General features: G+C 40.0%; 1 protein-coding gene across 7 annotated transcripts in view; it reads left to right on the top strand.

Moving 5' to 3' along the window:
* Mtr (5-methyltetrahydrofolate-homocysteine methyltransferase) overlaps positions 1-11,772 on the top strand; it is an 89,126-nt gene that overhangs the window by 65,768 nt on the left and 11,586 nt on the right. For 6 of the 7 annotated variants that reach the window (XR_007346519.1, XM_015504353.2, XM_048800403.1 and 3 more), the window contains 4 exons: positions 35-102; positions 683-803; positions 7,063-7,144; positions 11,346-11,444. Coding sequence is in view for 6 of the 7 variants with exons in the window: in XM_015504353.2 (XP_015359839.1) it covers positions 35-102; positions 683-803; positions 7,063-7,144; positions 11,346-11,444 (370 nt within the window). In the remaining variant the exon portion in view is untranslated. Of the gene's footprint in view, positions 1-34; positions 103-682; positions 804-4,493; positions 7,031-7,062; positions 7,145-11,345; positions 11,445-11,772 lie in introns of those variants that run through there. The other variant, XM_048800405.1, reaches the window with a different exon arrangement.

Consider the following 11,772-nt stretch of genomic DNA (forward strand, 5'->3'; position numbering starts at 1 on the left):
CCCCCCCCCCCCCCAACTCACTTCTGTGCCTCAGAGTGATTGATTTAGGAGTCATGACTCCCTGCGATAAGATACTGAAAGCTGCTCTTGACCACAAAGCAGGTACTGTGCAACTGTCCTTTGGGGATTACTCTCAGTGTCACTTCCCCAAGAGTCTGTGTGTCAGTGTAGTAAAGCTCACTCCATGTGGGGTCTAAGGGACATGCAAACTGTCAAGTCCAGCTTCTGCAAGGGGCTGCTGGGGTGGCCATCTGCACTGGGAGTTGATAGAGGTGTGTGAGCAACCAGGCAGCTGCTTCTGATCTCTGGAAATGGAATGGAGACCAGCTTCTTAAAAGCAAACACTTGGATTTGATTTTTTTTTTTTTCTGGATATAGTTGTTTTTATAAAACACTGTGTTGTTTGAATCTGAAAAATCACCAAGTAAATAAAATCTTCTGTTGTATGGCTTCCTAAAACTGTGGCAAATACTTCAAGTTATAAATCTTATTTGCTACCAAAAGCAAATAATACATTAAAATCCCCCAGAAAGAAAAGGTGTCTTAGAATTAGAAACTGGCAGTTCATGTTAGGTCTTGTGGTCTGTATTATAAAGTTTTTAAAATGGGTCTTAATACTTTTCCTTTTTTTCTCTTATCCTCCTCATTGTCCTTTTTTTCCCTTTCTTTTTAAAAATCATAGACATAATTGGCCTGTCAGGACTCATCACTCCTTCCCTAGGTGAAATGATTTTTGTTGCCAAGGAAATGGAGAGGTTAGCTATAAAGATTCCATTGTTGATTGGAGGAGCAACCACTTCTAGGTAAGTCCTAATAATGAGCTTTATGCCTTGAGTTTTGCTAAATATGTGTTCATAAACAGTGTTAAAACCTGTTTTTTTCCCCTGAAGCATGTACATTGACTCCTTATTACATAAACTCTCTGGTCTTTACTTTGATGAGCCTGAACAATTTTAGAGCACATTATGAATAGGAAACTTTGAGACTCCCTACCCCTTGCTTTTTTGGGGTTCCTTTGGATTACAGTTATCTTTTCCTTAATTCTCTCACTTCACATTCAGTTTCTGAGAATTGTAATGAACTGTTACCTCTCTTGAAATCAAATTGGATGCCCAAACTGTGTTTTTTTGGCATAAAGTTGTTGCTTGAACTTCTGCCCACTCTCTGTCTTAAAGAGAGACAGTTTTTATAATTATTGAAGAAACTCTAATCTTCTAGTGGTTTAGAGTTAGAAAATTCTTCTAGCTAGAAAGAACCAAAGGGTACTTTGGAGAGTTATCTATGAAAGGAGAACTTTTAGGATAAAAGATGTAAAGAGGAAAAATTTACATTTGGTTGCATGGACTGTATTTTCTTGGGGTCTTGATTGTGTGATTTATTCAGAGATGTGTTAATTTTGGATAGGAGACTTTTTTGCAACATTCCTTATGTTGCACAACTGTTTACATCAAGCTGCAGCATTAAACTTGATGTATGCAGTTTGTTTTTCTGGTACAAAAATATAATTGTGGTCTGTCATAAGTATTCAAGAGATCCTTAGAAAGAGCGAGAAATGTATTTCAAGGAATTGGCCCATGTGACCGTGGAAGTTGATAGGTCTGAAATCTGCAGGCTGAAGACCCAGGCAAGAGTTGATGTTGCAGGTTTGAGTCTGAAGACAGACAAGGCAGAATTTCTTCTTTGTGGAGAAGGGGCAGAAAGTAGAGAGGTTCCTTAGTTCTTTATATGAAAGCCTTCTACCGAATCAATAAGACCCATGCACATTATGAATGGTAACTTGCTTAACTCAGGATCTACTGAGTAAAATGTTCATCATATCTAAAAAATACGTCCACAGCAACATTTAGACTGTGGTCTGAGTGGAGACTGGATACTATGGCCTTCCAAGTTATACATAAAATTAACCATCATACCATGTATAATATGAGTGGATCATTTTTATGGGTAGCCACAGCGTCTTTTGTTCAATTAAGGACTCTTCGTATTTGAAAGATTCTATAGTTTGATAGTCATTGTTCATATTAGAAAACTGGGTTTGTTTTGCCACAGATGATTTATCTGCTAGACTAAGTGGCAGAATTATTGTCAAAGAATATGACCAGCCATCGCTAACTGGGGTTTTGATGAGCTTGGTCCTGTGTAATGAATGAAAGCTGAGCACAAGAACAGTGAGGGGATCTCTGGACTGTGATGAGGATGAAAGACCTTTAAAACCATAGTTGTAAAATGGGATAAATACTTAATTGGGCAGATGTATTAAAGGGTATTGCCACTTATATTGATATGACAATGGTTTCAAAATTAAAATTTCTTTATAATAACTTCTTAGAAGCTTAATATCAGGAATTTGATACTTGTACGGATTAGAACTTGATCAATAGTCTGTTTTATTATGAAAAAACCTTCAGAACAACAGGACTGGCTTCTTGGGATTCATCATTGATGGCAAAATTAGAATCATTGGTGGCTCTTTACAGTTATATCCTGATGCACAAATGGTGACATGGGAAATCATTCACTATCTATTCTAATTGTCTGCCAATATTTGAAGGTAGAAAGCTGGATATCATGACCTCACAAGGTTTCTTCCAACTTTCTAGTGCCTTGTTTCTCCATAAACTCTCTCTTTTCTGGTTTTCTTCTCTTCCATGTTCTTTGAAGTCTCTGGAACTTTATTTGGAATATAAAAGTCTGGGAGACATTCCTCTTCTCCATTGTGGGCCTGGAGCAACCTTTGAAAAGAAGGTTCTCATGTAGCATCCTTGAGCTTCCATGGAAAATTCCCAGTTCATCTTCCCATCTGAATAGTGACTGTGGATCAGGTCACAGACCTGGAGTCTGGCTTCACTGAGCTCTCCTGTTTGAATAAGCACTTCTACTGAAGTGTAACAATCACACAGAATGTATGCAAGTCATACAGGTGTGTGACTTGATGAGTGTTTGCAAAAGCGAATCCATCTATGTAACCACCTCCAAATCAAGAAATAGAATGTCATTGGTACCTAGCAGCCTCACTGGGTTACTTATCCTGGCATCTTTTGCAACAGAGGTAACCACTCTTCTGCCTTCTATCCCTGTAGGTTGGTTTTGCCTGCATTTTTACTTTATATAAAATGGAACAGTACTGTGTATGAAGGCCCAACATTGTTGTTAAAATAATTTTAGAGAATTTTTTTAGTTATACATGGACACAATATCTTTATTTTGTTCATTTATTTTTATGTGGTGCTGAGGATCAAACCCAGTGCCTCACCTGTGCAAAGCAAGTGCTCTGCCACTGAGCCACAACCCCCAACCCAGTTTTAGAGGTTTTTTGCCCCCATTTCATTGTATCATGTACTATGATTCAGACATCCATGCCTCTGTTCGTAGACGTTTGGGTTTTTCCAGTTTGGAGTTCTCACAAACAATGCTGCTGTAACATTTTTGCAACTGAGTTTTAGTATATCTGTGTGTGCTTCTGCCCAGAAGAGAAGAACTAGATCCCAGGACAGTGTACAACCATCTTCATTGACTATTTCCAGGCAGTAATTCTTGATATGTTTTTCATTTACATTTCTTTGCTGATTAGTGATGCTAACACACCCTTTCTGTGTATATTGAACATATACTCTTTAAGTTTTTTTTTTTTAAGTTGAATATTCTGCCTTATTCATACTGTTTTAGGCTATAAGCCCTTTATCAGAAATACAGCAAGTAGATTCTTCCAGTCTTGCTTGCCTTTTGCTGTTTTAGTGGAGTCTTTGGATCATAAAAGTTTTTAATGTTTATGAGATCTGATTTTTCATTATTTTCATTTACAGTTAATGCCATTGATGTCTGAATAGAATCATTTTCTCTTAGGCTGCTTGGCCTACAGAGCATTCAGGAGCCTGAATGTCTCAGAAGCCTCTCGCAGACCCCTGGTTATTTCCTCCTCAGACCTGTTGAGGGCTTATCAGGGTTAGTTCTTGCCTTTGCTAGCTGCAGTTGTATAGATAATAGCTCAAGACTTACAGATTTTTTTTTAAATTTATTTTTTAGCTGTAACTGGACACAATATCTTTATTGTATTTATTTTATTTTTATGTGGTGTTGAGATCGAACCCAGGGCCTCGCACTTGCTAGATGAGCGATCTACCGCTGAGCCACAATCCCAGCCCCAGGACTTGCAGATTTTTACTAGGACAGATCTCTGAAGAGATATAAGTTCACAGCTTTTCTAAGCCCCAGTGGCTTATGGTAGCATGAACAGAACTAGACACTTGACTGGGGGTTAAGGCTGTCCAGAGGCTGAAAGGCGGTTACTCATTTGGGGTCAAAGATGAGTGGAAATATACTTGGAGTAGTCTTTTTAACCTGTTGTTATAAAAAGAATAGAAAACTTATTGCAAATCTGGTCCTCTTAAAAGCAGGACTTCCAAAGGGTATATGTTGTGGCAGTTAGCTTTCACATTTTAACAAAATTTTAGCTAATTACTGCAAAATGTCTTTTTCAATTATTGTTTGTGTAGCTTGGAGAATTCAAGAGGAAGTCACATTGCTCTAAGGTAGAGATAATTTTCTGAGTGTGTGTGTATGTGTGTTTAATTGCTAGAAAGTCATGTGCTAAATCACACATAAGTGCTTTTATTTTTCTCTGTGCACTGACCATATAGAAGCTTAGAATTTAGATGTGTGTTTAGGATTTTATGGAATAGATTTATATGCTAATATCACTCCATCCCATCTTAATCTCCTTGTCTTTATTTTCTCATTTTTGTCATTGAATTTTAAACATTTGCAAACATTGGAGAAGACCTGTTGGATCCTGGTAGTCTTGAATGATTTGGCAGAGACAGAATTTGAGAGTCCACCTTAGCATCTAGTACTGTGCTCTTGGTGTGCAGGAAGGGGCAGAAGGGGCAGGGAGATTCTGGTGTTTTGCATCTTGTCAGGCTTTAGAAGGACGGCTTCTTCTAGGTAGAGAAGCTTGTGGGGAAAAAAAGTGGAATTGATGTCAAATTATTTTATAAGGAAACAGGAAGTACTCTTAGTGGCTAAGCAAGTTCAAATGTCATGCCTTCGATCATGTAGCCTTGCCATTTTTATGTTGGAAAGCAGCACTTTGCTTTTTTTTATTTATTAATGGTAGAATTCAGGGTTTATTCTCTGTCCAGAAGCTCATCAAAGAGAGAGTGGGCTCAAATTGACTGAGGACCCTTGGATGCTTAAAACTTAAAAGTCGTACTTGTTTTCTCTAAGGAAAAGTCTGTCGAGTGTTACCAGGCTTAAAGTAACACTTTCTTGCAGGATACGTATGTCAAGCAGAATGTAGAGAAGTATTTTCATGCATTCAGGGAGCTTGCCAACTGAAGGGGAGGAAGCAAGGTTAGTCTCAGTTGTAGTCTGTTTTGAAACTGGAGCAGCTTTTTAAAAATAACTTTTTCTACTGTTTGAAAATCCTCCCCTTGGCAGAATACTCAAGATGTCTTCAAACCTTTGTTGCCTGAGTGCACCCTTAGGCACAAGACTAAGACACAGGAGGCTGTGGAGTTCATTCCAGGGTTTGGCTGCCTCCGCTGCCCTGTGCCCTGCCTCCTAGCACAAAAGCTATGTTGCAACAGCCGGCTTGTTGCTGGAAGGGACCCCCGTATAGTTCGTATAGTTCAATTCTTGTGGCCTAAGGCTTTAGTTTTTTGCTTCTCATTTACAAATGGAGATGTTCTTAGAAAGCAAGAACAGGTGTGGGATTGTTGGTCCTGTCTCACTGTGCATGGGTGCTGAGTGCCTTCCCAGAGAAGCCTATAAAAATATGTATACTTATTACACCTTTAATATAATAATACTCTCCAGGTCTTTAAAAATTACTTCAGTAATCCCCTCATGAGAACATGTCAACAATTAAAGAGGCTGTGAAGTAAAATCCAGTCTCTCCCTGCCCCTTCATTCCCACCTTTTCCTTGTGTGGACACTTGGTGTGTGCCCCTTTGTAGTTTTCTCAGTACTCAGAATCTTAGCTATCTGGTTGGTTGGTTGGGGCAGGTTGACTGTGGTATTTGTGTTTTTTAAAAATGGAATTGCATAAATTTTGTGTTCTATTAGTTGGTTTCTTTCTCATATAATAGCATATTCTGGACAACATTCCAAACAAAAATGCACTTTAATTGAGGAAAAGAATGTGAAACCTCCTGACTTGGGTGAGTGTGCTGCTTCAGGGTACCAGGGAAGAGCAGGAAGCTCCAGGGTGCGGCTGCCACCATCTGATGGGTTCCTAGCCTCTGCAAGCTCTGTAGGGAGGCTAGGGAAGCTACATGTGTTTCCAATTCTCATATGAATTTAGTGTGTTCTAGAATGAAACAGCAAATATGCAGCCTGTGCTAAACATCAAGCAATCAGAGAGCAATTTGTTTTGCATTTTAGTTAATTAGGTAATTTTAAGGATTAATTGTTGTTTCCCAGTACCAACATTTTCAAGTTTGACAGCAGGGATTTGGGGCTGAATCAATCTTAGTACAAAATTTGTTGCTTGTACATTTGTTTATTTTGTGTTGAATTTTGGGACTAGGGTTCCTTTCTACAACTACAGGTGGGACTGGGACCATGGGGTATTGATGCTGGTCACACAGAGGTGGCAGCAGCTAGGCAGTGTGTCTTGTGTCCTTTGCCTGGTTCCTGGTTCTGCAGGTACCTTGGCTGGATGCCTGGCTCATTTGAAGAAAGGGAGGTAGCTCGACCTTGATGACATCAAAATGCAGTGGCCTGGGACTGCTGCTTTTTGGTTCACACAGGCTGACGAAGAGCCAGGCCAGGGGCTCGGCCCTTGTTGGCAGAAGCTGAGGACAAGGTCTTTTTCATTTGGTCACAGACTTCTTTGTAACCTGAGCCTATTCATTCATGTCATTTCTCCCCATCTTAGGATAGGAAAAAGTCATTCTTGTTTCACAAGGAAAATTTGAAATTAAATATTTGTAAGTAAGTACCTTGAAATCTTTCTCTGGAAAACACTGTTGAAAGACATTATCTCTAATGGTTCTGAACAGGAGTTGTGTAGGAACTGTCAGTACTGATGGATGTGCTTTTCTTCCTGACCCTTCTTTTCAGAACCCACACAGCAGTTAAAATAGCTCCAAGATACAGCGCACCTGTGATCCACGTCCTGGATGCATCCAAGAGTGTGGTGGTGGTACGTGTCGGGCTTTCCTTTTCATTTCACGTATGTTTCAAAGAGAGGACAAAGGAAGCAGTAAGAGCCAGGGGGAGTGCCCAGGACCTTTTATTTTTGCCCAGTTCTGCTAAAGAAACAGTCTAGGGCTTACGGTGTGCCACTCGAGCATCTGCTGCTTTGGAAGGAGGTCCTGGTGAGCATGTCCTATGTTCTCAAAGACAGCCGAGCAGCAGATAGAGAGGGATGGCACCAAGACTCCTGTGACCTATACAGCTGTGCTGACAGACAGAATTTTCCAGTTTACACACATGAATAGACACGCCTTGACCACTGCCAGAGTTAAGCAGAATGTAGGATTTTAAGAATGACCTTTTTCCAGATAGAAGAACACTCAAGAATGGGTCAGTTGACCGAAGCAAGGACAGAAAAACATTGACTAGGTATTAAAATCACAGAATAATAGATTGTCTTTCTTAGCAAATATAATAAACAGCTTGTGTAAGTGTCTTTCCCTGCTTTTCTCCTTCAGTGAATAAGAGATCCCATCTTATTACCTGTTTCATTGTGTTTACTGAATAATAGGAAACAACAGTTGGAGGGCATCTGAGACCATGTGGCCGACTAGTTTCCAAGTTCATTCTGAGCCGTAGAATTCTTGCCAATAAGTGATGTTTGACCTAGAAACTCAGTGTGGTACAGAAAAGAGCCAAGTAATCCTTCTGACCTTCACCCCACTCCTGTTTCTCATCAGGAGAGCAGGGTTTGACAATTGCCAGTGTAGGCCAGTCTTCACACTTGGCAGGGGAGAAATGCCACCAAGGAGGCCTGGTAGTTTGGGAGGACTTCCAGTGGTATCATGCAACCTGGACCAGGGTGCCCACGTTTCCTGAGCCATCTTCTGAAGGAATTCCTGTGAATCTGAAAAAATTCAGATCTGTGAATTTTTTTTTACATGGAAATTATACAATAATTGCTATTATTGAAAGTTTGTGGACTACCAGGTGATGAAGTAAGTGCTTCACAGAGGTTATTTAATCTCCAGAGTGGGCTCAGAAGGGAGATACTTTTATTATCCATTTTAGAGAAGAGAAAATGGGAAGGAAGGGATTAGTAATTCTTGAGGCCACATACCCATCAGATGGCAGGTGTGGAACTGACTGAATGCAATCCTCCTTATACTGTCCTAAATTAAACCTGTTTTCATTAAATATTCAACAACTTTTTATTTAAAAGGATAAAATTAAATCAGGCTGAAATCATAAAATTGCCCTTTTAAAAAGTTTTTCATTGACATAGAAAAATGTGCAAATAATCTATAGTTTTAAAACTCAATTTTAAAAACAATGTTTGTGTCTTAATTTCGGATCATGTTTCTTCAGAGCTTATATTAAATCCAGTTTAATGACCAGTGTTCACATTTTTAAGCTCTGTTGGCTATTTGCAAGTACTGTGAATGGTGCTGAACATTTTCCATCTGGGGATAAGGCTGTTGGACCAGCTTGAATGCTCAGTGCTTGCCCTGCAGGTGGGTGTGTGTTGGGGGGTGTTGGCCCTTGAGTCTAGGTCTGGAGGACAGACTCCTTCAAACAAGGCCTTGCTGGGAGCCAGGCAGGGGAGATAAGGAGTGGGCAGGCCTTGTATTCATGGCAGTGCACTCCCTGGGCTGGGGTTTCCAGCTATGCTTAGCTCTCCTCATGTACAACGAATTGACCACTCTTCCAGGTGACTCAACATATGTCCTATGGTAGGTCATTTGGATAACTGCTAGTGACTCTTTCTAGGAGCCAGTGATAGGTTTTGTTTTGGATGGTTTTTGGCTCAGGTTCTTTTGCTCTAAATGGAATGAACGTTGGACAGCGCCATGCTTTAGTAGCTATCTTGTGCATTTGAAAGATTTAAAGATGTAGCAAATATTACAGTCAGGCCTGAGGATTCCCTTTGCTTTCTTTCCTTTCTTTAAGAAGGGTAAAGTTAGTTCTTTTTAAATTATATTTAAAAATTTCAACTTACTTTCTTCCATTGTACAAGTATTACCATAAAAAGTAAAAAACAAATGGAGGTAAATAAAAGTTGTGATATGTCTTAGTGGTTAGCATGAAACATCTGATAGACCTCAGATTGCTAGATTAGCAGCACGTTGGCTATGAACTTTTTCCTTCCCTTATGTGCCTCCCCCTTCCTCCATCACCCTTCCCTCCCTCCCTCCCTCCCTCCCTCCCTCCCTTCCTTTCTTCCTTTCTTTCAAGTAAGGATTGAATCCAAGGGTACTATACTACTGAGCTTACATCCCTAATCCTTTTTTGTTTTAAGTTGCCCAGGCTGGCCTTGGACTTGTGTTCCTCTTGCCCCACATTTCTGAGTCGCTAAGATTATTTTAGGGGTGTGCCACTATGCCTGGCTGAGTTTGTTTCTTTAGTCAACAAGTCATACTGGGCAGGAAGGGCCACTGGGAGCAGGGGGTTCTCTGAAATATGGAAGGTGCCAGCAAACTGTAGTAGTAGATTCTGGCTACCAGCTAGCACCTGTGCCAGGGGATTATAAATGCTCTGCATGTTAGAAAAATCCAGAGATGGGTCTCAGGGTACATGATTTAGCAGAATGCAGCACTGTTAAGATGTTGGTTCCTTGTACTTGGGGAGCTGAGGTGTGCATCGCTCTCTTGTTTTCATTTGCCTCACTGGGTTTCCTAAGTGAGAACTCTGCGGGGATGAGTTTGTGTAAGGCAGTGAAATACTTCATTTGGGAAACTATTTTTTAGGCCACAATGGTCTTTTCTGATTATATTTCTTTTTTCTTTTTTTTTTATTTTTAATTTTTTATTGTGGGTTGTTCAAAACATTACAAATTTCTTGACATATCATATTCCACACTTTGATTCAAGTGGGTTCTGATTATATTTCTTAACGAAGTGATTTTTTTTTTTTTTTAACTATCCCATAGGTGATGGGATTGTTAATAGAGATACTTAGGGAATCCCATAGTTTACAGACTTTTAAACTGGGAGGCACATCAGCCATCATCCAGTTTTAAGTTGTGTAATTTTAGATGAAGATGCTGAACTTCCTTGTCTTTTTGTGTGTGAGAAAATCCTGCTAGAGAATGAGGGAGGGATAGTGCTGTGGTTTTCTACTGATATAATCATTAGCAGTTCTTCTTTCTTTATAATGTTATTTTGAGCTATTGTGAAAGCTAGTCTTCTATTAGCTTGATAGTCATAATCACAAATAATTTTTAGCTTATCTTGGTTTTATAATTTAATGAGTAATTTCACATTTTCTTAGATTATCATTTTTCTTTCATATCTTAGTAAAAGCTCCCAGTTGAGCATGAAGGTTAGCCTCATTCTTAAACACATCATAAGGGCATACCTTGTATGCTCCAGATGTAAGTGAGGCATCAGGGGTGCAGAGGTGGTTGACATGCTCTTGGTTCTCAAGGAATCTACTTCTATAAGGGAAGTAGATGTGACCAGGTATTAAAAGCCTGTGGGTGATCTGGGTGTATTTGAAGCACTGAAGAAGGTACTGAACCCACTGTCTCCCGATCCCTAAGATCACCTTCAAATTCAGTGATTCACCAAAAGGACTTGGAGGTCTCAGAAACACTGTATACTCATGATCACAGTGGTTGCCATAGAAAGATATAGCTTAAAATGTGCAAAGGCAGAAGGCATAGAAGGTGTGTTGCAGGTGACAGGCACAAGTTTCAGTTTGTCTCCCAGGGAGTCATGCAGACAGCACTTAACTCTTCCACTAGTGATGTGTGTCAGCTTTCAAGGAGCATTGCCAACGAGTACGCTTACTCAGACCTTGCTGACTTGTCACATAGGCCCACGTGTCTTAGCAGCTTAGTCTTCAACCCTTCTAAGGTCAAACAGATACAGCCTGAACCACAACCCTCACCATAAATGATATTGTTGGTATCAACTCTGGCAAGGCCCAAAGCCCAGGTATACAATGACACTCTTATCAGGCAGGATATCCCAGGGGCTTAGAGCTTATCTACAGGGGAGGAGTCCAGGATTAGGACTTTCTTTGGCATGTACAGGATTTTGTACCTAAAGCTCACTGAGTTCACCTGGTACTGCACACCTGGGCAGGAGTGAACACAGTTGGCCAAGTGAGAGAGAACGTTGTTAGGGGAGCCTTTCTTAGGGAGGTGTCTCCAGAGTTTTTATTGTTTGCTGTTCTCTGGTTACTGACTTTATTTTGCATTTCAGTGTTCTCAACTGTTAGATGAAAATCTAAAAGATGAATTCTTCGAAGAAATCATGGAAGAATATGAAGATATTAGACAGGACCATTATGAGAATCTCAAGGTAAATGACAGAAACAGGATTTTATTTGTTTGGGCAATAAGGTGATCTTGTGGTAATCTTCCTTTACTTTAAGGAAGGAAAAGGCTTAGTTAGGGTCCTTTCAGAGAAGTCCTGCTTTGTAATTCAAATCAGAGTTCTCTATTGTCTTAAGTTCCCAAGCACTTTTGGTTATATTAAAATGAACCTTAATCTATTGAGGCAAACGTGCTGGGTCCCCCACAGGTGGTCGGTGCTGTGCTAGATGCCAGAGTTATGAGAATGAATTAATATGAGCTCATACCTGCCAGCAAATAGGAGCTGCACACTACCCATAGAGCTCTGCTGTGAG

Source organism: Marmota marmota, unplaced genomic scaffold (genome assembly GCF_001458135.2).
Source record: "Marmota marmota marmota unplaced genomic scaffold, marMar, whole genome shotgun sequence".
Taxonomy (NCBI): Eukaryota; Metazoa; Chordata; class Mammalia; order Rodentia; family Sciuridae; genus Marmota; species Marmota marmota.